The sequence below is a fragment of the Epinephelus fuscoguttatus genome, linkage group LG19 (genome assembly GCF_011397635.1).
Source record: "Epinephelus fuscoguttatus linkage group LG19, E.fuscoguttatus.final_Chr_v1".
Classification (NCBI taxonomy): domain Eukaryota; kingdom Metazoa; phylum Chordata; class Actinopteri; order Perciformes; family Serranidae; genus Epinephelus; species Epinephelus fuscoguttatus.
The window spans coordinates 8982274-9004823 of record NC_064770.1 but is presented as its reverse complement, the minus strand read 5'-3'; the positions used below and the strand labels follow the sequence as shown (position 1 = coordinate 9004823).

The window sequence follows — 22550 nt, the reverse complement described above, 5'->3', positions numbered from 1 at the left end:
GCGTGTTGCAGAGACATGGAGCAAGTGGCTGCACCAAAGATGGTAGGGGAATCCTCCAGAGAGAAAAACAAGAAACAGAAGCAAGAAGAGAAGCTGAAAGAGGCAGTGTATGTATACTGTCTGCCTTAAAGGTGCAGTTGCTGTAGCGTGCACTGCAAGTGTATTACTATAGTTTCTCACAACTCAGGAGGATTTTCAACAAACACCATATCTCTGTGCACTTTAAACCCAGTAACACACAGAGGCAGAAGCTTGTCCACCCCAAGGACAAAACACCCAGACATAAGCAGAGTATTGTAGTGAATGCAGTTCAGTGCAGCCAGGAATGCACAGATTTGTACATTAGGGAAACTATACAACCACTCCACAAGCACATGGCACAGCACATGAGAGCCAGCTCCTCAGGTCAAGACTCAGCTGTCCACTGGAGAAGGGACTTTTCCTTTGAGGACAACAATGTGCACATCTTGTCCAGGGAAGAAAGATGGTTTGAAAGAGGTGTAAAAGAAGCCATCTACATTGACCTGGAATGAGAATCGTTTAACACAGGAGGTGGATTATGACACCACATATCACCCACCTACGTCTTGGGATCCCTCCCCTGACGACTTAACACCCATTCACCCCTGGTCCCACCTGATCCTAACAACGCACGTGATGGCCAGGTGGGTCAACAACTCACATGTGACCTTAACGACTCTGAAACTAAGAGCCCACATGTGACCCCTACGACTCTGCAAGGGTTCCCACCCACACAGGGTTTAAAGCCTGCAACTCCGTACCAGTCATTTGGAACTGAAGAAGCTTCTTGGATGAGAGGCAAAACATCTTCAAGAAATGCAATCAAGTCCAGTTGCCTACCATAAAGCACTTATGATTACCATGACCTGGATGACTTAGAATCTTCAACATCTATCTATCTATCTATCTATTGACTATTTTCACTAAAAAGAAAGGGCCTCAGTGCAACCACGCTGCCTGCATTGTCTATATTTACGCCCCTGCATGTGACTCTTTAAGAGCCTGCTGCCCGTTATAGTAACCTTTGGGCCACAATTATGCAGTGTCGGAAGAAATAATCAAATATCTTGAAGTACTAAATCCCCAGTGTAGAAATACTTTGTTATGGGTAAAGGTCTTGCATTCCAAATTTTACTTCAAGGTTCTGTATGTAACTTTCAGGAAAACCTTGTTCTTAGTGACACCTCTTCCTGAGGCCACTATGTGGAATGTGGTCAGCCTCCTCCGAGCACCCGCACTGGCCACAACAGTGACTAACAAGAGACTGACCGATCATGTGCAGGACTGCCTATTAAACACGTGGTGGCAGCAGCACTCCACTAACAGGGGAAAATATCAACATTTCTTTTTGAAGAGCAGTGTACAGCTTTTTGGTGAACACAGATATCTGGGATCTGGTTTAATATGCACAAAGTTTTGAAAATGAGCAGAAATCTTGCCGAAAGACATTTGAGTTATTAAAGTTCAGAGGTTTATGAATTAATTATAAATGAATAATATAAATAAATGAATTTTTCATTGATGCAACATGCTCATTCAAAGAGGTCACTTCCTTAACCCTTTGAAACCTGAGGAAATTGTCTTGAATTTTGTCAAAAACATGGGAAGACATCAATGAGCAACTTGAGAAGACATTATTAAAAAGTACACGAAAATTACCTTAAAAAATGGCAAAAAAGCAAAAAAAAATACAAGAAATTTACCTGAAAATTTGCAAAAAAATAAAAAGTACATAAAAAACTGAAAATTGGCAAAAATAGTAAAAAGTACAAGAAAATTAACTGAAAATGAGCATAAACAAAAAAGTAAAAAAAAAAAAGAAAACGTATAACGAAATTCATTGAAAATTTGCAAAATTTTCTGGACATATTTCTCTAGCTTATTTTTAATTATTGTTATCATTATTTATGCAATTTTTATGTTCTAAATCTGCAGGACATTTCTTGCCAAGTTTCTTATTATCTTTTTATCTTTTTTCCCCCCATGTTTCTGAAGAAAATCAAGCCGACAGGGTTCAAAAGTTTAAACAAAAAGAGGAGGGAAGAATAAATCATGCCTCCATATGTGTTGAAAAAGTTGTAGATAACATTAAATGAGAAAAGCTAATTAGGAGAATAAATAGCTAATATGAAGCAATACAGAATACCAGAGAGTCTTGCAGCATTATATTACATTATATTTTGAATCGTCACCTATTGCCCAATTTTGTGTTTTTCTTTACATAGATAGACATGTCCACCATAAACTGGTGCATAAAACCTAACAATGCAGGGAATGAGGTGTTTGATACTTAAAATTTACAGGGGGAGGACCCCCACACACTCTGGCTGAATATGTGTCCCACCAATGTACCTTGGAGGTACCAAACTGTGAAAACCTTGAACACAGGCACAAATAAAAGCAGTACTTTACTCTAAGTGAAGGATCTAAATACCTCCACGTCAGCTTGTTGGCTTGTTTGGCTCTTTTACTTTTAGAATAAAATCAAAGTACTTCCACAGGGGGGCGCTGGTGAGCTAAATATAATGCAGAGGAGCCGCTAGTTTCTTAAGTAGAAGAAGGTCTTCACACTGTTTGCGAGGCGGACGGAGTTGTGCGGGAAGAAGTCCACTATTTCGCGGTTGTGCAGCTACAAATACTACATTGGCGACGCGTGTCCATCGAAATTGTACCGTCGTGTGTGCAGACTTTTACAGTCAGGTGGGCGTTGTCGTAGCAGAGATATAAAGTGCTTTGAGGAAGGCTGCTAGGCCTCACAGGTTAATCACCATGAGTTACGGTAGGCCTCCGCCAGACGTCGACGGCATGACTTCCCTCAAAGTGGATAACTTAACGTACCGCACGTCGCCCGAGACCCTCAGACGGGTGTTTGAGAAGTATGGCCGGGTAGGGGACGTCTACATTCCCCGAGACCGCTACACAAAAGAAAGCAGGGGTTTCGCGTTTGTGCGGTTCCACGACAAGCGGGACGCCGAGGACGCGATGGACGCCATGGACGGCGCGCTTCTGGACGGACGGGAGCTGCGAGTCCAGATGGCCCGGTACGGCAGACCCCCAGATTCTCACTACGGCGGCGGTGGTGGCGGAGGAGGAGGAGGCCGTCGAGGAGGGCCGACCAGGAGGTACGGCGGCCATGGACGCCGGAGCAGAAGGTAAGAATACGAATTCAACAGCTAGTTAGAGAGCTCCTTTAGTTGTATGGACGCAGACTGAAGAACTGATTTGTTCAGTGTGGCCTTTGTCTAATAACCACTACACTTTTCCTCACAAAACATAAGTTAAGTATTTTTGTGAACCACTAAGATCCACTCAACTATTCGGCACAGATAAGATAAAAGAAAAACAATTATGAAAATGAATTTACAAAGTGTTAACCTTGTAGGTCGGTGTGAGTAGTGACACAACTGCAACTTTGAAGATTTTGTCCTCTAAGTATTCGTCATGTTGGCGGATCATTTGAATGCCGACTTATCCAGGAGCACATGCTTACCCGTAACTGAACAACAGATCTCTTATTTCAGTTATGTAATAATGTTTGAGTCTCTTGGTGTTGGAAATGAAGAGCCACAACTGGAGACATCTTGAAAAACAAGATATTTTCAGTTGGTGTTCTTCAGCATGTTAATGCCATCTAATACGTGTGTTTAATCTCGTAACGAGAAGGTCATCAAACTCAAATTGAGTCTGTTTAATATCTCTTCTGTATCACTTTAGTTCCTTTCAGGAGCACAGGTTACATTTTACTGAGCTCAGTACCAACTGTTTTCACATGGTAGATGATAACTCAACCCACTGAATGTATCCAGCTCTTCCCCCAGCCCAAGACACAGAAGACGCAGCAGGTCCCGCAGCAGGAGCCGCTCTCGTTCCAGAAGCCGATCCCGCTACAGCAGATCCAGGTCCCGGTCCTACTCCAGATCCAAGTCTCACTCTCCCAGGAACAAGAAGGCTAAGGCCAAATCCCAGTCTCGTTCCAGATCTAGATCCAGGTCCCGGTCCAAGTCCAAGTCCAAATCCAGGTCAAGAAGCCGCACCCCGTCCTCTAAAAGAGGGTCCAGATCGAGATCTAAAAGCCAGCCTAAGTCCGCAGCAGAAAATGGAGGGGAATCCCCATAGAGCTCAGCATAAGGTGAGTTTTGACAAGATGTTGCAGTTGTACAGGCAGTAAGAGATTCATTTGGTTACTGCTTTGTTTTCAGTGGCTTTTTTGAAGTTATTAGTGCAAGAATAGAAGACAGAACAGTTCAAAGTTTTCTGTAGACGGTAAGCCACTTGAGCAGCAAATTTAACAGGTAGACTTTACATTCTAGATCTAGATTAATCAGCTCTTAAAACAAAAAAAAGTGAAATTATAGCAGTTGCTCAAAAACAATTTTTGCCCTGGTAAAGATGCATCGACGAGGGTGATTTTTTTTTTTTTTTTTTTTTTTTTTCCCTTCTTGAGATCTTGATCAGCAACATAAGTTGTTGAATTCATAACCACAATTTCTGTCACACACAGTGCTCATAATTTTCACTGAATACTAAGCGAAGTGTTTTTTAAGAACAGTTCTGATGGTAAACCAAATCTGGAATTTTCTCCTTCCCAAGCTGCGGCATCCTGTTTGCTAAAGCGGAGTTTGAGCTGAGCTGAGGCAGTATGAGCAGTTAGAAGGTATGTGTTGAGCTGCCCACAGGCTGTCTGCTGCTGGCGAGGGTTTCTGTGCAGCAGGGTGGAGAAAGTCAGTGTTGGGGTTTGGTGTTGAGGTACGTCTATGTCTGCCAGCAGACATAAAACTGTCCCCCAGGTCTCGTCCCCATTCGGAGGACGCCGGTACTTGAGGGACACTGAGGTTTGTCCAACTCTCCTCCAGTGTCAGTTTGTTCAATGCCATTTTCTAACTTCTGTTTTTTGTTTCACATTTTCAGTACCATAGTTGTCCAATCAAAGAATAATAAAGAAAACTGTACGTGAATAAGAAGGCCATAATAAGAAAGGAGGTTTTAGTGTCCTGCAACATTTAGCTTTATGCAGCCTCTTATTTTATGTATAATGTGTAGGAGTTCCCTGAACACACTAACCTTAAAAAGCTATTTAGTAATTTTGGTCACAGTCCACCAGCATTCATCTTTTTAACCATGTGAAGTGCTTCCTGTAGGTTCGTGATTAATTGAGCGGCATAGTTATTCATTTTCTTTCTCCAAATCTTGTAGTGAAACTTGAGCTTGTGACGAGAGCTGCAGCCATTAACGATTGTTATCGATTAATCCACTGATTATTATTCTATAGTCTCTGTTATCCTAGAAAATATTGAACATGCCCATCCCAAGTGCCCAGATGTCTTTTTAAATGTCTTGTTTCACCTGACCAGCAGCCCAAAACTCAAACACATTAAATTTACAGTACGAAAAAGATAGTGTCAAACCCTCATATTTAAGAGGATTCCAGAGAATACATTTCTGCCTAAAATGACTAAAAAGATGTATCAATAAATAGAACAGTCAACGATTAATTTTCAGTTGATCCATTAATTGTTTCAGCTGTACTTTCATTATGTTAGCTTAAGAAACACTGCATCGATAAGGAGCTGGGTGTCCTGGTGGATAGCAGTTTAACGTGCTGACCATGAATTGCAGTGTAACAGGTTTACCCTCGGTTGCCATCTCTTTACTTGTTGCCTGTCCAATAAGGCATTTAATGCACAAGTAATACTTTCGATAAAAGCAAAACGGGGAGCCGTGCATGTCTGAAAGTAACCATGGGAAATAATAGCAGGTGTGTACAGAAATGTCTCCCAAGATATTGGCCATAGGATGAAATTAGGATATGGGTGCATAGAGAAATTATTGGGAGGCTTTTAATGATGTAGATAATCATAATTACTTTCAGTTGAACTAAAAGTTATATTCATATGCAGGTCGAATGCTTCCTGGATTCAGTCAGTAAAGTTTTTATAAATTTGTAGTCAAATCACATCACATTGAATATGCACAACTGATTGATATCAGATTTAATAAAAACAACATGTGATTATTGGTCTAGTGGGTCCTTGTTGACTTTGTGTTCTGTATCCTAACTACTGCTCTTCTGACAGTTTTCAGGTGAAGACTGGAAGCTTTAAGTCCAAGACGGAATCCAGCGCAAGCAACAGTGTCGTGCTGTAAAAGGTTATTATTGTGTCTTCCACGCTTTGGTTTGTTTCATTCATTTGGCCACAAAAGGCTTTGTCATTTCATTGATGTGCTGTGATTCTTTTTTTTTTTTTTTTTTTTTAATGATTTTAAAAATCTGATTCAATGTGAAGAGGCCGTACTGTTCTGACATGGTTTTGTAATGAAGACACAGGATAATACAGTTAAGTTTGTACCAGTTGCCTCTCTGAAGAAGCTAGTCTGCAGTCCAGCTTCCTTTGACTTTCCTTTTTTAAAAAAAAAACAAAACAAAACTCATATTGATCCTGGATCACCTTTGACAGAAATGTGGTCACTGCCTGACTCAATCCAGTGATGAGTACATGAAATAGACAGACTGAATAATCACAGGCCAAATTTTTAGCTGTTCATGTAGATAAATGGTAATAAGTAGAATAATCCTTTGGTTTAATTATTGTGGCTGCAACTGACTATTACTTTCATTATCTGTTGACCATTTTCTAGATTAGTTGTTTAGTCTACAAAGTGTTTGCCTACTTAAAAGATTAAACATTTATCCAAGTAGTTGCTGCTTTTAATTTCTTTCAATCACTAATCAGTTTAATTATTTCTGCTATAAATCACTTCATCAAGGTTATGTTAATACTTCTGCCTTTATAGGAAATGTAATGCTTTCATCCATGTCAAGATCCTGCGGAAGTGTAGATTTATTTTCTGGTGTTAGCCATGGTGATCTGTTGTGGTGAATGAACTAGCTTTGCGATGCCAGAAAGCCAGAGTTAAGCCCAAAGTTAGGTGGCTAACTCATTAACTTGTCTTTGACACAGAGGCGTGGTGTCAGCGCACAGTCGGGATAGTTTATTGTTCAACAAGGGATAAATCTAAAAGGAACTAATACACACCTACGTTTTCTTATCAGTGCAAACATTTCATTTAACTGAAGTGCTCCCCGAAAAACAATGAGGTTACCTGGTTCCTTATGATCTTGAATTTCTGCAGCTCAGGGTGTCTTTGTCAGAGAGGACGGCAGATGATTTTAACTCCTGTAATAAATGTGTTAAATGTAATTGCATAGACAGTAAAATGACAGGTAATCTAAAGTGTCAATTAAAGGACTGTTTGCGGTCAGTAAAAGGTCACACAGGTCTACGGTCTAAGCTCATCACCTTAAATCTTTTTTTATTTTACCCCCCCCCCCCCCCAAAAAATCTTACAGGGCATGTACTGGACTCTGGAAAAAAGTATTTTTTGTTTTTCTTTTAATTTTTGATCCTAATCCTGCTTGTATGTTTGTTTTGTGCACTAGGCGCAGTTGTGTAGCAGTTGAGTATTGCTGGTTAGCTGTTAAGGTGGCGTGTTGCTCTGCTGAGTGCTTGGATGTATCCAGTATTCTCCAGAATGCTCCTGTGACTACCAGTGGTACAGTTGCTGCAGTCTCACCCTTTGTAAGATGAAAAGGTTTTTTTCCCCCCATAATGGTCATGGATGAAAAATGTGACTTTCATTAAAGATTTGGTGTTTTGTCTATAATGGTCTCTTCTTTTATCGCTCAGGGGTGTATATTTACTGCATCAAGTTGTACATGGCAATTACATGCTTCAAAATCAGATGTATAAGTATTGGTGTAAGAAATATTCAGATCCTTCATCAAAAATATAATTACCACACACTTAAAATACTCTTGCAAATCCTGCATTCAAAACCTTAGCTGAGTAAAAGTATTATCAAGGAAATGTTCAAGTATGAACAGTGAAAGTATTGATTGTGCAGTAAAATGTTCCCTGTCAGTGTTTTACTATCATATGTGCAGTTTTTGGATTAATATTACAGCTGCATTAAAGTGTATGTTGCTTTTAACTGCTGTAGATGTTTAAGGTTGTGCTCATTTAAGATCATTTATATAAGGTTGGGTTTAAACTTCAGCAATACATCATTCAATAAGATCAACATATGTTTGTGTATCGCTGTCCTGTGAGAACCACATATTTCTAAAAAGTCAACTTATCATGTCGTTAGAAAAACAGCCCTGTGTTCAGCTAAGTGACGATGCATTTTCCAGCTAGTCCAAGAGGGTTTTTTAAATTGTATTGTCAATGCTTCTAGGCCAAGGACACCTTAGCTGAAAGAGAGATGAAGCAGGGACCCCCTATTAAATATGGTATAAAACAGCTGTGTATTAAATTGGGCAGATGAAGGTTGTCAGGCAGAGGGCCATATCAGCCTCCATCTTGACATGTATTTGCTTTTCAGGTAGGTGAGAGTAAACTTGACTTTAACAAAGACTACTTGTTGCATAAGGCAAAATATATTAGATTTATGTTTAAACTTTAAAAATTTTTCAAATTTGGGCCCCCCCTTATAATAACTGAGGACCATCTAGGGATCACGGACCCCCTGTTGAAGAACCAAGGTTTAAGTAGAATATTCTTGATACATTAAGGAACACGTCATCCTTCAGTATATCGCAAGTATTTAATATTAACACATCTGGAAACATAGACATATGTACATAGACGCTGCATTGACTGCCTAAGCGCGTCCTCGCCGGCCGCCATCTTGGATGGGTCTCGCTTCGCCTCCACAGTGCATTCACTTCTATTGAGGAAGGAGCTGTATGCACAAGTAAAATAGAATAACTCACTGAATTTTCAACTGATCTTCACGCGGTTTGGTTTGTTACAAAAGGCACACATGTAGTTATGATACAGCATGCTTTCGTACATTAAAAATGCGGGATTTCATGCTTTAATACTTTCTGCAGATAGCAACAGCATGTTATTTAGGTCACAACACAGTTATTTTATTCACCTCAACCCCAGAGTGGGATGGATATATATACATATATATGGATACATAGATATAGATATATACACACACACATATATATATACTGTATAAACACAATATACACAATACAAAACATAGTATAGTATGTTAATAAATTTATTAATATATTTTAATAAAGAAAAGCTTGATTGTTGATTGAGTTTATTTCTCACACACTCTTTTATACCCACAGCCATCAGACTTAACAATTCTTTGTTAAATAGATGATCTCACAGACTTCTTTGAAATTTTCTTTTCGGGGATTAATAAAGTTCTTATTCTTGTTACACTGACTGCTGTGATCCCTCAAAAGTAGTAAAAAACATTTTCAGTATTTACATAAACACTGAAATTAATTTTGGTATTGGCATTATAACTATGAAAATGGGACTGTGGTCAAGATAATTTGAAAAAAGATACAGAAGGATGAGCAGCAGGGGATATTTGCAGCACAGCTGGTGAAAAAGTGAATATGTGCACAAAGGTGTGCTATACATAATATGCTATACTAAGTTTTGTATTATGTATATGGTGTTTATTCAGTATGTTTATACAGTATATAAATACTGTGTGTGTATATATATACACATATATATACGTATCTCTTTCTCTCTCTCTCTCTCTCTCTCTCTCTCTCTCTCTCTCTCTATATATATATATATATATCCCACTCTGGGGTTGAGGTGAATAAAATAACTGTGTTGTGACCTAAATAACATGCTGTTGCTATCTGCAGAAAGTATTAAAGCATGAAATCCCGCATTTTTAATGTACGAAAGCATCCTGTATCATAACTACATGTGTGCCGTTTGTAACAAACCAAACCGCGTGAAAATCAGTTGAAAATTCAGTGAGTTATTCTATTTTACTTGTGCATACAGCTCCTTCCTCAATAGAAGTGAATGCACTGTGGAGGCGAAGCGAGACCCATCCAAGATGGCGGCCGGCGAGGACGTCGGCTCCAATAGGCAGTGGCAGTCAATGCGGCGTCTATGTATATATGTCTATGTCTGGAAATACATGGGTTTCACAAGACCGGAAGGAAATGAAAAACCTATTTGAAAAGTGAGTAAGGCTGTGAGATGTAGTCGAGTAAAAAGTACAATATTTACTGCTGAGATGTAGTGGCGTAGAAATATGAAGTGGCATAAAATGGAAATACAAGTAAAGTTCAAGTACCTCAAAATTGCACTTTAGTAAGTAGGATTTCACACACGGAGTTCGGTGCGTAACATACACGTATTAAGAGAACATAAAATTAATAATAAAAGAAAGTATTCCAAACATTTTGAGATATTTATGTAGAGAAGAAAATTACAAAATAATAATAATAATTACAATATTAATATATCTAAATGCAATGCAAGGGTTGTGTGTTTTGTAGAAGGTAAATGTTAATGCACGTAGTCACGTTCCGCCACTATCATCGAGCAAAATACAACAACTACTTTTCTGGGAACTATTCTTTGGTACGTTTTCCTCACATAGCGATATGTTTATTTTTATTTTTTTTAATTGGTCAAACCGGAAGTAGTTTTACTCGCTTTATAGCTGTAGTGTTACTTCAAAAGATGAAACGCGTATTTTGTAAAACATGAAAATATTTAGTTCATTTGTCAGGTTATGAACCAACGTGTTTGACAATTAGTTATGTATATACACATCTTGCTTTATGTGAAGAATAATTGCGAAACAACTCACCGGAAGTATAATCCATTTTCTTAAAACAAATGAAACAAGAACGGGATTGGTGTAAGCCGACTCACTGACGGCGTACTCTCTCTGAGTCGAACGTTTGTACATCGACGATTTAATGCTAAAGCGCAGTTAGCTAGTTAGCGCACCACAGTCAGCTGATTCATTCACATGACTGTGCTTTCTAGTTTCGGGTAAGTCCTGTTTACCGGTGAAAGTATTCCCCTTAATCTGTTTTACACGACGGGAACCAACTTGCCAAAGTTAGTTTAGAAACCTCACGGTGAAGATGAAAAGCTGAGGATATCGGGACTTCCACAAAGGACTAACTATGTTATTGATAACACTCTGAGTCTGGACAAAGAGGAGCAGCCAGAGAGGTTAGCTAAACAGCTTCAGCGTTGTTGGTAAGTTGTTTTCTGTGTCAGACATTTCAGTTATGTCTTGTGCTTGACGTTAGACACAAGAAAAGACACTGTTGTCTTGATCCTCGTCTCCTCGGTTTAAGAAATAAACACTGAGACAAACCTCTTAAAAATCTTTTGAGTTAAAATCTCCGTTGCTTATTGTCAGACATAAAGTTTGATAAAACACACACACTTAGGTGCCGTGGTAATGCGAACAATCCACGTTACCATTCGGCATACATCTCACTAACCAATCGATACTTCCTTTAAGTCTATCTCTTGGTGAGAAAGTAATTTCTAGGCTGTTCTAAGCATTTATGTCTTGACATTTGTGCTTATGTATTTGTGATAAAACACCAGGTTTTTGAATGAGGTTTGGTATAATACTAGTACTACTACTACTACTACTACTACTAATAATAATAATATTAATGAGCTTTTTTCTTGTGTTGCAATGTTGCATTAATGTTGCTTGTTCTGATTTCTTCTTCTCTTCTTCTATTTAAAGATGTGCTGTTCACTCCAGTAGCTTTTTTGTATCCATTCCTCAAGCACTTTGCAAACAAACATCTGCAAAATGACTCCGGAGGGGAAGAGGCTGTTAAACATCATCATCCTGGGCTTCGGCTTTATGTTTATGTTTACTGCTTTTCAAACATGCGGCAACATAGGAGTAAGTTGGAATTTGCTGGTGCACATTGCAGATTGATTCCATTATATTTCAGTTTGAAGTCTTATACTGTCCTTTGTCTTTATTTTTCCTCACAGCAAACTGTTATCAAGAGCTTTAATCACACTGAATTCCACGGGAGCGGATACACAAGGTTTGTAGATTATGTCCCTTGTACACAGTATCTGACCAGTTGATAGACAATACCACATGCTGTGGATTCAGTTTTGGTTCCCTGTTAATTGGGTTCAGAGTCAGACTTTCCCAGCATCAATACAGACCTGGTGGCATATTCTATAATCAAATCTGTCACACTCAGAAATCCTTGAAGGATAATTAAATCTTCGGTAAATCATTTTAGGGAACGTCTACTCTGATGTAGTTGCCATTAGTCTCTCAGGGTTCCAGGAAACATCATACATGACCTTAATCTTGCCACATACGCAAGGGAAATCTTTGAAAGCACAAGGGAGAAGACCCTCCAAAAAAGCATCAGTCTTTGTCTAAATCACAAAGTATCTTCTCTTATGCATTTTGTCCATGTGCAGGACTGTCCACGCGTTGTCCTTTACGATACGCATTAACTGTCCTGTTGTCTGTTACTTTTAGCATGGCCATCATCTATGGAGTTTTCTCTGCATCCAACCTGATCGCCCCCTCAGTGGTGACTGTCATTGGGCCACAGCTATCAATGTTCTTCAGTGGGCTATTGTACAGGTAAGCCCACACTGACTAACACAACCCCTGCTCCTTCTTTTTCATGCAAATCCAAACTCCTAATGTGTCTTGATGTTCATTTGTACAGCGGCTACATCGCTATGTTCATTTACCCGTACACATGGAGCTTCTATACAGCGTCTGTGTTGGTTGGAATAGCAGCAGCAGGTAAAGAGTCATCATCTAATGATCATTTGTAAATAGAGAACACGTCTTCTTCATGTTTATATCTTATGATCTTTTTGTGTGTGCGTTTCAGTCTTGTGGACGGCTCAGGGAAATGTGCTTGCCATAAACTCCACTGATCACACCATTGGAAGAAATAGTGGCATATTTTGGGCACTGCTGCAGTTCAGGTGACCCTTTTTGCCAACATGTGCCTGAATCTAGTTTTACTGAGTAACTGTGTTATTTGGTGTACAGCTTGAGTTTTGAATGCATCCCTCATCTCTCTTTGTAGCTTATTCTTTGGAAATCTATACATATACTGTGCCTGGCATGGACACGTTCACATAACAGGTAGGAAGCAATGGCTGCCTCCATATTTATTTATTGCTATTCATAGTTCCCATGCAGACTTCTCATAAGAAGTTTCATTTTAAGCATGTGACTCATGTTGTGTGTCTTAGACAAGGACCGCCAGACAGTGTTCATCTCTCTCACGGTGATTAGTCTAGTGGGTTGCTTCCTCTTCTTTCTGATCCGGAAGCCTGACCCTGAACCTGCTGCTTCCTCTGAGGTGTCAGAGTCGCTGCTGCAGGCTGAATCGTCAGAGAGCTGCTCCACAGCTAGGTGAGTGTTATCAGGATTCACATAAGGCTTGGAAATCTGGAATTCTGTTACTGTATGTTACTTATGAGTCATGGAAAAGTCCTGGAAAATGAAAAAAAGTCATCAGACTGTCCTGGAGAGTACAATGAGTTTTCCTTATTATATTTATTATACAACAAAATTACAATAAGGTAAGATTCTGTTTAAACTTTAAAGCCAGCACAAATAAACTTTTATCTGAGGTCAGGGACAAGGTTGACTTCAATCATAGTACTCATCATACCAGCTTAATTTCTTTTTTCAACAAAAACAATATGAAACTTCCCAAAACTGTCTCAGTTAGTCTTGTTAGTCATTTATTTAGTTGATCCAGTGTTCCAACAATCACCAGCTCTGGGCAGGTTGAAATAATATGCTGTTTTTTCCTGAAGTCTCTTTCTGTGTGTAACGTTAGCCCACCACATGCAGTCACCATGTTTGCCAGCTCAGCTGCTGTTCCACCAAAAGAGATTGACCTCTGATGGTGCAGGCTGTGCACTGCAGACAGTACATCGCCTCGATACTGCAACTCTGAATCAGTGAGATAGATCCCACAACTTCAAGTCTGCTGAAGAGCATCCCTGCTGAGTAAAATGTGCTGTGAAGGGGAACGTCTCCTGTATCATTTGGGTCAGCGGCTCTCAATTGTTAGAATTCAGGGTATATTATTGCTAAGCTGTGAGGGATTGCTAAATAATTCACGGCCCAGGGACCCAGGAACATTATTTAACAAGACTTCACCAAAAGACCCTGGAAATGCCCTGGATTTTTTTTTAAGACAGATGGGAGTGTGGGTCGTCCCACCAGGAGCAGGGATGTATTTTTTTCTTAGTGTAACAGGACGAGGCAGGTGCCCTTTAACTGTAAATGCTATCCTTTGTTGTCTTTTCTACATTTCTCTTTGAAACTGCTGTGATACAGTCGCCATGACAACCAAGTCCAGTTTAGGGATGAGCTGGAAGGTGAAAGTGTCCAAGAGAAAATATGAGGCTGTGAAAGGTCAAAGGACAGAGAGCTTCAAGACAAAAAGATCCATGCAGTTGTGTCACAATGTCTTATCAGCTTTCATTGTCTTCTTCACAGCTCACCTCGCCCAGGCCTCTCATCACAAGCTTTGGATGCTTTTGGTATTTTCTTCATAATACAACCTCCACTTCATGAGCTTTTACCCTAAGTGTAACACATGTTAAAATCTGCCTTCTTCTTCTTCTTTTTTTTTTTTTGTTTAGTGAAAGCATGTAAAATGTTTTGCACTAAAGAGATGCTGCTGCTGAGCTTCTCCACAGGATACACAGGTGGGTGAGATGAGAATAAGATGTGTTCAGGTGTGGAGAATGTAACCAATTAATCTGTATTCATGCAGTCTGCTCTGTCTGCTCTGGCAGGCCTGGAGCTCACTTTCTACAGTGGGGTGTATGGGACGTGTATCGGAGCCATGACTCGGTTCGGCCATGATGCAAAGAGTTTAATTGGCATCTCTGGCATCTGCATCGGCGTAGGCGAGATCTTAGGTGAGTCCTCTGCGTCCCCTTTTCAACTGTTTCCCTCTGAGATGTAGTGGAGTGGAAGTATTAAATTGTATAAAATAGAAACACTTAAGTAAAGTACCCCAAAATTGTATTCAAGTACAGTGCATAAGTAATTGTACTTAGTTACTCTATAGCACTGGTTCAGATGCAGTTTGCCACATGAAAGCACTGCAAAGAGAACAAAGAAGAATATCACGAGGCAGCATATGATTTATTTCCTTCTTCTCTCCTCTCCGTCCTGCCAGGAGGGGGTGTGTTTGGGATGCTGAACAAGTGCAGCCGGTTCGGGCGGAATCCAGTGGTACTGCTGGGGCTCATCACACACTATGTCGCCTTTTACTTGATCTTCCTGAACATTGCCAACGATGCTCCAATCGCACCGGAGGCAGGGACAGATCTGCAGGCCTACATCACCCCCAGGTACAAAGACCACAGCGAGGGGTTCTGTTCAGACCTGAGTAGTTCATTAAAACAGATGATCAGTTAAACCAGGCTCTCCTCTGTAATTCAGGATTATTTCGAGTTATTACTTGAATCACTGAACAGTTTTGACATGTGGGTGCAGATTCAGAGGTCTGAAACCAGATTAGAAATTCTGTTCCACGAATAAGTTTAAATAGGTCTGACTTGTAGAAACGTATCCCTCCAGAACACACTGGTCGTGATCAGGCCAGTTTTCAGTATGAACCAGTGTTACCTTCTGTCACATTGAAATACTGCGTTCTCAAAGTTCCTCTTTTCTGCTGCACTGTGAGCATGAATCAGCTCAGATTACTCACCTAAATTAAGAATTCTGTTATGTTATTTCCAGTCCCAGAGAAGTAAGTCTCAAACTTGTGATGCCATCAAGTGTAAAGTCTGGAGCTGCCCCATAGACAATAAATTGGAGCCTGATTTTGTGGACCCACTGTATGTTTGTTTTCTTTTATACCCAAATTAGCATTACTTTATTGTTGTGTTCTCAGCTCTGAAACAGAAAATGTTTCCGTATACTCAGAACGTTCCCATGAGTGCTCTCAGTATCATCAACAACATCTCTTACCATTAATTGTCTATGAAGCAGCTCAAGACTTTATACTTCATGTCATCACAAGTTAGTTTTAGCACTCTAGTTGATTTAGGAGAGAGTTGTTCATGTTTACTAACATATTTTGCCCTGTCTTAGACCATAGGAAAGACAAGTATGAATTTTGAAAATGGGGTTAGTTCCCCTTTAAGGCTCAGACACACCTAACTGACATGATGATTCACAAAGTGAAAACAATAGCAGCCTCATTGTCGATGCTGGTAATTAAAGAAACAGACACCCAGTAATCTGTTTATTAAAGATACAAAAAAGGGGCTGACAATAAATCTAAAGGTATTTTAACAGTAATTCTATCATGTGGAGGCTGTTCTGTCACTTGTACAAACCAAGTAGTATGTTCTTGCTATAAAATGAATGGCCGAGAGTTTGAGTCCTAAACAATGCCTCAAATTTGAAATGTTTCATCCTATACATCTTGTACATTCATTTTCAGCACTTATCATGCAAAGGCAATAGCTAAAAGAGGAGTTCCAAGTGTTGAGTTCATCTGTACTTGTGGCAAAGAGTGAGCTCAGTGCTGCCAAAAGTTTTCTTTGCTTTGTTTATTGCTGTGGTTTTCCTCTTAAGTTTAGCATGTGCTGCTGCTGAGCATCATACATTTGTCTTTACGTGTCTTTTCTTTTTTGTAAATTGATTGATCCATGCGTGATGTCTCAGGTCTGCGTTTCAGAGTCAGGATCAATCAGCTCTTAAGCCAGACTTGACTTAATTTAATTTTACTAGGTCTGAGTTGGCTTTATGAGAAACTGCTCAATCCAGATTTAGTTTGATACACAATAAGACCTGCTTATTCTGAATTTCCTGAACCTGTTCATTCATGACTTGATAACATGATGTTGGACATTATTTAAATGTTGCTGTTTGTGTGTTTTGTGTGGCTTAGTGTCGGCGTGGCATTGCTCTGTAGTTTCCTTCTTGGTTTGGGTGACAGCTGTTTCAACACTCAGCTTCTCAGCATTATCGGCTTCATGTTCCGTGACAACAGCGCCCCCGCCTTCGCTGTCTTCAAGTTCATACAGGTGAGTTTTAGACGCAGCTCACTGTGGCGATAACATGAATAAGTTAAAATATGGAATGGAAAATGTGAAAGAAGATATTGAGTATAAATGTATCATTCATTCTGTTCTCCAATTTTATTATAACATGTTTCACTTTCTCTGCAGTCCATCATGGCTGCCTTGGCCTTCTTCTACAGTAACTACCTGTTGCTGCACTGGCAGCTGCTCATCCTGGTCATTGTGGGTTTTCTGGGCTCCGTGACTTTCTTTTTGGTCGAGTGGATGGCTGAGTCCAACAGGAGGGAGTCAGACTACGACAGCATCTGACTTTTGTCTGGTGAGGATAAGGAGCTGGAGATGTTTAGCTCACCACAGCTGGAAGAATCATCCGGAAATGATGATAATGATGACGATTATGATGAACATATCCCAGCCTCTGCAAACAGAGGCTGATACTGTGGTATGTTTGTTTTTATAGCTGGTCTGTATGAAGCTGGTGGCTGCAGGAACCAAACTTAAAGGCAATCTCAACATTTACCTGTAACTAAATCAAAAGGCATGAGGAGGGACTGTGTGAACGCAAGATATACCTCATTTTGGTTCATTCCTGGCGTCTTATCTTATTATTTTGTGCACATAAATTTGAAATTTGTCTGAACCAATTATGAAAATATCAGCCTCCTCTGAGGCATGATGAATAGAATTAATTACAAAAAAAGTACTTATGATTTGAAGCATGTCAACAGTGACATAAAGAAGGGTAATGGACCCCACTGCTAGTGCCTGTGTGAAGAGATAATAAGGATCAATACTGACTCAGTTGTGAATCAGCTGCAGGTTGTAAGAAAAAATGCTCCTACAGCCTGTTTTCATTGGGTGCAGCTATTCCAGCTGCATGAACCGACTTAGAATATAAGTCTGGTGATAATCTATGTATATATTCTATATATTTTTTCTTGTCAACAAAATCCCACGAAAAAACCAAAATAAACTATGAGTTCAGCCTACTAATAAGTAGAGTATATATCAGAGCCTGATATATCTTCTTCCTCTGTGCCATAGAGCTCCATTGTTGTCTAAAAAACTATTAAAAACACATCAGAGAGCCACACTGTTGCACTGGGTAACATGTTGCTGCATAACCATGAACACACACACTGTAGTACACACACCAATACTCACTAGAGCACCAAATGTGGACTGATTTGCTGCTGAAAACAGTCCCTAATAAACTCCTGTCTCCTTGATAAAAAATACAGTGAGCAGCCATTTAAGGAAATTTCTGAGACTCTTTTTATATATGAAGCTATATACCTGGGAGGTGTTTTCTCTGTAGTTGGAACTGCAGCTACAGACAGGAAGTCAGAAAGTACTGAGAGACGCACTAACACATTGCTCATTTTGGTCTTTAATGGGATTTGATGACAATGGAAAAAGTAGAACAATGCCAGCCCTACACTTAAAAAGTTTTTTCCACTCACTCACTTCTGCACCCACAGAAGCTTGTCATGCGCACAAATTCCAAAACCTTGATTACAGTGCAGTAGTGACACAACAGCCACCCCTGGGCTCCATACAGCCGCATACTGTTGGTATGCTGTCAAAGATTGGGATTCACTCCACATAAAGCAGTTGTGTTGTGTATCCAGTGCTGTACTTCCCAGATTGTGTTACATGTTAAGCTGCAGTCACAAGGTAGTCACAACTTTGAAATTAAGTTTTATGACAGACATTCTGAAAGTCATTTACCTGCAGACCCTTCTTTGGTTTCGGTCATCTGACTTTCATTGAGAGAGGTCACAGCCAATTTGGAGCAAAGCAGATAAAAGGGAAACATTATCGAGAAACTTTTCATATTTGGTTTGTGAATGTGAAACTTTCACCCGCAATTCTTCTGTTCTGCTGTTTTTCTTCTTTTCTTGTTCCTTCATGATAAACTAAGTGCCATTTGATTGGTTTAGTTGTAATAAGATCCCGCTGACTTTGCATTCCATGAAACGTTTCATAATTACAAGTGGGTGACTGCTTTAGTTCAAATGAAATTAACAGAGGCTCCTCGAACTGAAAAAAAAATTGTCCTTTTCCTCTTCTTTCTACTTTTTTCTTATCTCCTCCTATGGAGAATGTTTCAAAGGGAAAAAAGAGACAATAAAATGGTAAATGGGAGAAATGTAACATTTTCTTTCATTTTGTTATTGTTGTTGTTTTTTTGTTGTTGTTTTTTTCAAAGAGTTTTTGGCTGTGCTGGCAGCTTGGCTCTAGATACCAAGTCAAGTTGGTCCACAGCTTTGGTTAAGAGTGAAATATCTCGTCAATGAAATTTGGTTCAGATATTCAGGTTCCCATAACTCTGGAGATAATACTTAAAAACTTGCAGGGGATTTTACTAATACAGAAGATGGTGAAGTTGTGAAAACTCCAAAACTGAATGGTTCAGTTAAAACTGAATGGTCATAATTGAAGAAGTTGGCAGGTCAAGATCCAGAAACACTGGTTCCTACAATTTCCATAATGCATCTTAGTATCATCTTATAACATCTGGTAAATTTCTATGTCACATGCTTTCTGTTAAAGGTACCCTGTGCAGTTTTTGGCCACTAGTAGTGTATCAGTACTCTGTATGGTCTACTGTAAACGTGTGAGCTGGAAGGTGCCAAAAAAGTAGCAATAATTAATTTTAGTGATTCTCACAATTGGCCTCCTTTACGATGACCTTGACAGCCTCGCAAAGTTGCTGTTGTTGCTGTAGACACTTTGTCCTGTTTTTTTTTCTTTTCTTTTTTTACTGCTGTTGTCACACGTCACTCATTTTAAATTGATCTGATGCCTAACCAAGACAGTGCTAAATATGGGCCTGAAGACATGTTGTCTTTATGTAATGTTGAAGTGAGAAAGGGCAACAAGGAGCTCAATCTTAGATGCTGTAGTTTGTTTTGTTTTTTTTTTCATTTTGTTTAAAGTGTCAATTTATGAATTACAGCACATTATTGTAGTTAATTTATTGCAAAATGCTCAAGTTTTGTTTCATGTTGCAAATGCAATGGATGCAATCAGTCTCAAGGATATTAAGGGAAATGCATGTGAACTATGAAGGTGATTTTATACTTGAATGTAGTAATTAAGAATGGCGCCTGAAATCTGCTTGCTTGTTTTTATTATCAATAAAATATTATTTTGAACTTAAGTTGTGTGCTTTACCTGGATAAACCAAAAACTGTCCAAAAAACATTACCATTAAATAAAATTTTGAATCAGATTACACACCTGTTTTGTTTTGTTTTGTTTTCTGAAAACGACATATAGTATCACACTACAGGACAGGAGCAGCTGCAGCTTACGACAATTTCACAAATTGTACTTTGATGTGTAAAAAAAAAATCCAAGTTTGCCTTTATCTGACATCCTTCCTTTAAAATGTATGTTTGATTTGTATACACATACAAACAATGCAAATAAAATACAGTAAAATAGAAAATGAATAAAAAGATAAAGTGCAGTTGCTGTGTAGGGGTATTATGCGAAAAAAATAATATTTTAAAGACTTATTAGGGTCCGGGCAGCTAAACTGCCAGGACACAATTGTAATCCTAGGTCTTCTTCTTCTTCTTCTTCCGAGGAAATCATACCTCCCCTGGGTGAAAACTCACCAAACTTTGCACAAAGGTCCAGTCTCATGCCTGATATCCTCAGCTGTAAACTCAAGCAATAGTCCTGATGGTGGCGCTACAGCAAGCGTCTAAAGTTCAAAACGTTGAAAATTCATAACAAATCAACCATACGTGCTACAACTTCACAACTTTCATCAAACTGTAGCCCCAATACTGAAGAAACATGTGTACATTTGAACCTATTAAAAATTATGAAGTTCATCACTCTGTTTTTTTTTTCAAAAACTGTAAAACTTCTTAAACCTATCTCCTCCCACAATTTTTGCTCAATTGACACCAAACTTGCTACAGAGCATCTTCACGCTGTCCTACAAAAACTACGCTTCTCAGATTTTTGATTTATCAAAAATTGAGCCTACAGTGCATCAAAATGTTTGACTGTAAACAGTACTGTAAACATATACATGCAAATTCTTGCTAAATAAATCTTCAATGTTCATGGAAAAAAAAAAAAATTCTAGAGTCATGGTAGATGACGTGTGGCGAATTTTATCTCAAAAACTGAATTTTTGACAGCATTTTGAATTTTGCTCTAATGTGAACAATTGGAGTCAATGTAAAAATGGCAATATTAAACATCAGTTTTTCACTTATGGAGCAAATCAATCATTGTTACAAACAAATTACCAACATCTCCATGCTGTCTAGATGCAATATGTGTATTTTCAGATTTTTGTTTCGATATTTTTTATTTTTTACAGTGGTTTGAAATCTCCTTTTCCATGCATGGACGGCTGCTAAACCTGCACGTCTGGCTTAGTCAGTTTGTGAAGCTACACATGAACTGTCACTAACTCAGTGAGATAGAAATTGATTCTTAATCTCAGAGGTTGTGAGTTCAAGCCTCAGCTGATGCAAAAGGCAGATTGTGTTGCTAAATTCTTAAATGTCTACCAATTCTTCTGCTTGTTGCTCAGAATTGCCTAAAAATGTCCGGACCCGACCCATCGCTGTGTAGCAGCTATAATTTTTTTCTTGGGTTTTAGGTTCTTGTATTCAACAATAGTAATAAAACGTATGCTTTAAATCATCCTGAAAACAAACTGAATATTTTTTCTTACCATTTAGTTTTTTTAATAAAATATAATCCCAATAAAACAAGAACACTGATCACAAAACATAATTCAGATTTCAAGTAATTTATTGTTGTATGCACAGCAATTACAGAGAAGAGTCATTGGCAATGAAAATCATTGATCTTAGGCTCCCTTCTACAATGCACATATATCTATATCTATCTATCTATCTATCTATCTATCTATCTATCTATCTATCTATATATATAGATAGATAGATAGATAGATAGATAGATATAGATATATATATAGATATATATATGTATGTTTGTGGTAGACAAGTGTACAGTAATTCAAAAATGAATAAACGGTATGTAAAGAGCAGTATAATAAATATGCATGAGATTTATCTCCCAAATTTTGGTCGCAAACTTGTTTTAAATCCTTGTTAATTACACTTCTCTTTTTCCAAGATAATCCATCCACTGGACAGGTGTGTCATGCCTTTGGCTGGTGTGCAGTTTTAGTTTTGTCTTGAAATAAGTAAAGATATATAAATGACAAGAGACTGTGTTTTTTATTATTTTATTGGCTGTATTATCACAAAGATGGAAGAAAATGTTCCTGTCCAAAGAAAATCTTTTTTTCCCCCATTTCATGAACGCAGCATGATCTCCACTCGTTGCCTAGTGATCGGTAACGCCACATGATCCCAACGTGGAAATCCGTGGGGCGAGGTGACGTCAAGTGAGAAACAATGCTACGTACTACATCCGGTCAAAACTTAAAAATAATAGCGTTACTGGTGGGGGATTTTCACAGCAGGCCAGTGGTGGAGAAAATATTCAGATTCAAAAGTGCAAAGAGAAGTTGCTTGATTAAAGTAAAAATAAAAAATGGAAACGTGTACTTACAGTGTCAAAAAAGAAAAATGTTCCTTGTGATTGTTATATTCTTCTATATATCATTAGATT

The 22550-nt window shown here is 38.8% G+C and overlaps 2 protein-coding genes across 6 annotated transcripts; both read left to right on the top strand.

Annotated features, from left to right (window-relative positions):
• The first annotated feature begins 2564 nt into the window (after positions 1–2564).
• Positions 2565–7683, top strand: srsf2b (serine and arginine rich splicing factor 2b). Of its 5 annotated transcripts, XR_007447954.1 has the most exons (4): positions 2565–3173; positions 3828–4150; positions 6096–6168; positions 7460–7683. XR_007447954.1 is itself a non-coding variant. In XM_049561602.1 (3 exons), the coding sequence occupies exons 1-2, from the start codon at positions 2791–2793 to the stop codon at positions 4135–4137; spliced, it is 681 nt and encodes a 226-aa protein (XP_049417559.1). In that variant the 5' UTR covers positions 2565–2790; the 3' UTR covers positions 4138–4150; positions 6096–7683. The 5 variants fall into 5 exon arrangements, 3 of the variants coding, with proteins under 3 accessions (XP_049417559.1, XP_049417557.1, XP_049417558.1); XR_007447953.1 differs by having other exon boundaries at positions 3828–6168; XM_049561602.1 differs by having other exon boundaries at positions 3840–4150; positions 6096–7683.
• Positions 7684–10728: 3045 nt separating this feature from the next.
• Positions 10729–20148, top strand: mfsd11 (major facilitator superfamily domain containing 11). Its single transcript, XM_049561569.1, has 14 exons — positions 10729–11081; positions 11590–11754; positions 11850–11905; positions 12361–12468; positions 12557–12636; positions 12728–12824; positions 12929–12987; positions 13098–13260; positions 14362–14405; positions 14508–14573; positions 14664–14789; positions 15053–15227; positions 16778–16913; positions 17058–20148. The coding sequence occupies exons 2-14, from the start codon at positions 11659–11661 to the stop codon at positions 17217–17219; spliced, it is 1368 nt and encodes a 455-aa protein (XP_049417526.1). The 5' UTR covers positions 10729–11081; positions 11590–11658; the 3' UTR covers positions 17220–20148.
• The last annotated feature ends 2402 nt before the right edge of the window (positions 20149–22550 follow it).